We start from the raw sequence: 2,324 nt of genomic DNA, 5'->3' as shown, positions 1-2,324 counted from the left end.
GTCTCCGTCTGCCAGAGCGCCCCGGCCCAGCAGAGACGCAGGAAGCATGTCCATCCAGAAGATTCATGCCCGGGAGATCCTGGACTCCCGCGGTAACCCTACCGTGGAGGTAGACCTGTATACCGCCAAAGGCCTCTTCCGTGCAGCAGTTCCCAGCGGTGCCTCCACTGGAATCTACGAAGCTTTGGAACTGCGCGATGGCGACAAGAGCCGCTACCTGGGAAAAGGTGTGGAGAAGGCCGTTAACCACATCAACCAGACCATTGTCCCAGCGCTCTTGGCAAAGAAATTTAGCGTGGTGGACCAGGAGAAAATTGACAAATTCATGATTGAACTGGATGGAACCGAGAACAAGTCTAAGTTTGGTGCCAACGCCATCCTGGGAGTGTCTCTGGCAGTCTGCAAAGCCGGGGCAGCTGAGAAGGGCGTCCCGCTGTATCGCCACATTGCTGACTTGGCTGGAAACGCAGAGATCATCCTGCCTGTTCCGGCTTTCAATGTGATCAACGGCGGGTCCCATGCCGGCAACAAGCTGGCCATGCAGGAGTTCATGATCCTGCCCGTTGGCGCGTCCTCCTTCCGGGAGGCCATGCGCATTGGAGCCGAGGTCTACCATAACCTCAAGAATGTCATCAAGGCCAAGTATGGCAAGGACGCCACCAATGTGGGAGATGAGGGTGGCTTCGCCCCGAACATCCTGGAGAACAATGAAGCCCTTGAGCTCTTGAAGTGTGCCATCGAGAAGGCCGGCTACCCTGACCAGATCGTGATTGGCATGGACGTAGCTGCCTCAGAGTTCTACCGCAATGGAAAGTACGATCTGGACTTCAAGTCCCCCGACGACCCCAGCCGCCACATCACTGGCGAGAAACTGGGAGACCTGTACAAGAGTTTCATCAAGAACTATCCAGTGGTGTCCATTGAGGACCCCTTTGACCAGGATGACTGGGAGACCTGGAAGAGCTTTCAATCCCAGGTCGACATCCAGATTGTTGGGGACGACTTGACTGTCACCAACCCGAAGCGCATCCAGAAGGCGGTGGAGCAGAAGGCCTGCAACTGCCTGTTGCTGAAGGTGAACCAGATCGGCTCCGTCACCGAATCCATCCAGGCATGCAAGCTGGCACAGGCCAATGGCTGGGGTGTAATGGTGAGCCATCGCTCTGGTGAGACAGAGGATACCTTCATTGCTGACTTGGTGGTTGGGCTGTGCACTGGACAGATTAAGACTGGTGCCCCCTGCAGATCAGAGCGACTGTCCAAGTACAACCAGTTGATGAGGATTGAGGAAGAGCTGGGAAGCGCCGCGATCTTCGCAGGACGTAAATTNACATCACTGGCGAGAAACTGGGAGACCTGTACAAGAGTTTCATCAAGAACTATCCAGTGGTGTCCATTGAGGACCCCTTTGACCAGGATGACTGGGAGACCTGGAAGAGCTTTCAATCCCAGGTCGACATCCAGATTGTTGGGGACGACTTGACTGTCACCAACCCGAAGCGCATCCAGAAGGCGGTGGAGCAGAAGGCCTGCAACTGCCTGTTGCTGAAGGTGAACCAGATCGGCTCCGTCACCGAATCCATCCAGGCATGCAAGCTGGCACAGGCCAATGGCTGGGGTGTAATGGTGAGCCATCGCTCTGGTGAGACAGAGGATACCTTCATTGCTGACTTGGTGGTTGGGCTGTGCACTGGACAGATTAAGACTGGTGCCCCCTGCAGATCAGAGCGACTGTCCAAGTACAACCAGTTGATGAGGATTGAGGAAGAGCTGGGAAGCGCCGCGATCTTCGCAGGACGTAAATTCAGAAACCCCCGAGCCAAGTAATTGCTGGGACCCAGAGCTACCTACTTCTCGAAGGTGGTGACCCATTGTCCCAAGAATATCTGGAGACCTGACCCCATGTGACCCAGCCCTTGCCAGTAGGCCATACCCTTTCCAATGAAGTCATCGGCTACGCTTTCTCTGCATCGAGGCATTCAATGTGTCTTGGAAGAGGTTGCCTAATCCTTTGAGACCAGATTAGTTTAGTGTTGCTGGACTGACCTGGTCACTGGTGATTACTTTGCCATCCCATAACGTCATGTTTCTCTACACCAACTCATGTTGGCCTTGGCAAGCTTTGTGGCCATCTTTCCGAAGACCTGTGGGGCATGAGACCTCTGCAGGAAGACTTGGCAAAGTTGCCGAAGCCAATTTCACGTGCATTGACTCCACTCAGTTTGACTTGCCAATTGCTCTGCACATATGGCCGCCCAACACATGCTTGCATTTGTCACACATGCATCTTGACATGGGTCATCCATTGTCCAAGTGCACACATG

At 54.4% G+C, this 2,324-nt stretch overlaps 1 protein-coding gene across 2 annotated transcripts; it reads left to right on the top strand.

Annotated features, from left to right (window-relative positions):
* The first annotated feature begins 46 nt into the window (after positions 1–46).
* LOC117800431 (beta-enolase-like) lies at positions 47–1,827 on the top strand. Of its 2 annotated transcripts, XM_034652968.1 has the most exons (3): positions 47–229; positions 356–976; positions 1,453–1,827. In XM_034652968.1, the coding sequence occupies exons 1-3, from the start codon at positions 47–49 to the stop codon at positions 1,825–1,827; spliced, it is 1,179 nt and encodes a 392-aa protein (XP_034508859.1). The 2 variants fall into 2 exon arrangements, with proteins under 2 accessions (XP_034508859.1, XP_034508858.1); XM_034652967.1 differs by having other exon boundaries at positions 47–976.
* Positions 1,828–2,324: the final 497 nt, after the last annotated feature.

The sequence above is a fragment of the Ailuropoda melanoleuca genome, unplaced genomic scaffold (genome assembly GCF_002007445.2).
Source record: "Ailuropoda melanoleuca isolate Jingjing unplaced genomic scaffold, ASM200744v2 unplaced-scaffold70257, whole genome shotgun sequence".
Lineage (NCBI taxonomy): Eukaryota > Metazoa > Chordata > Mammalia > Carnivora > Ursidae > Ailuropoda > Ailuropoda melanoleuca.
This window is presented reverse-complemented; position numbering and strand designations above follow the sequence as displayed.

What these genes read in the sequence shown, in the direction of transcription:
- LOC117800431 (XM_034652967.1), top strand. Translation starts at nt 47, where the DNA reads ATGTCCATCCAGAAGATTCATGCCCGGGAGATCCTGGACTCCCGCGGT. An exon ending in GGAAGAGCTTTCAATCCCAG is followed by an intron (nt 977 to 1,452) that starts GTCGACATCCAG and finishes TTTCAATCCCAG; the next exon opens with GTCGACATCCAGATTGTTGG.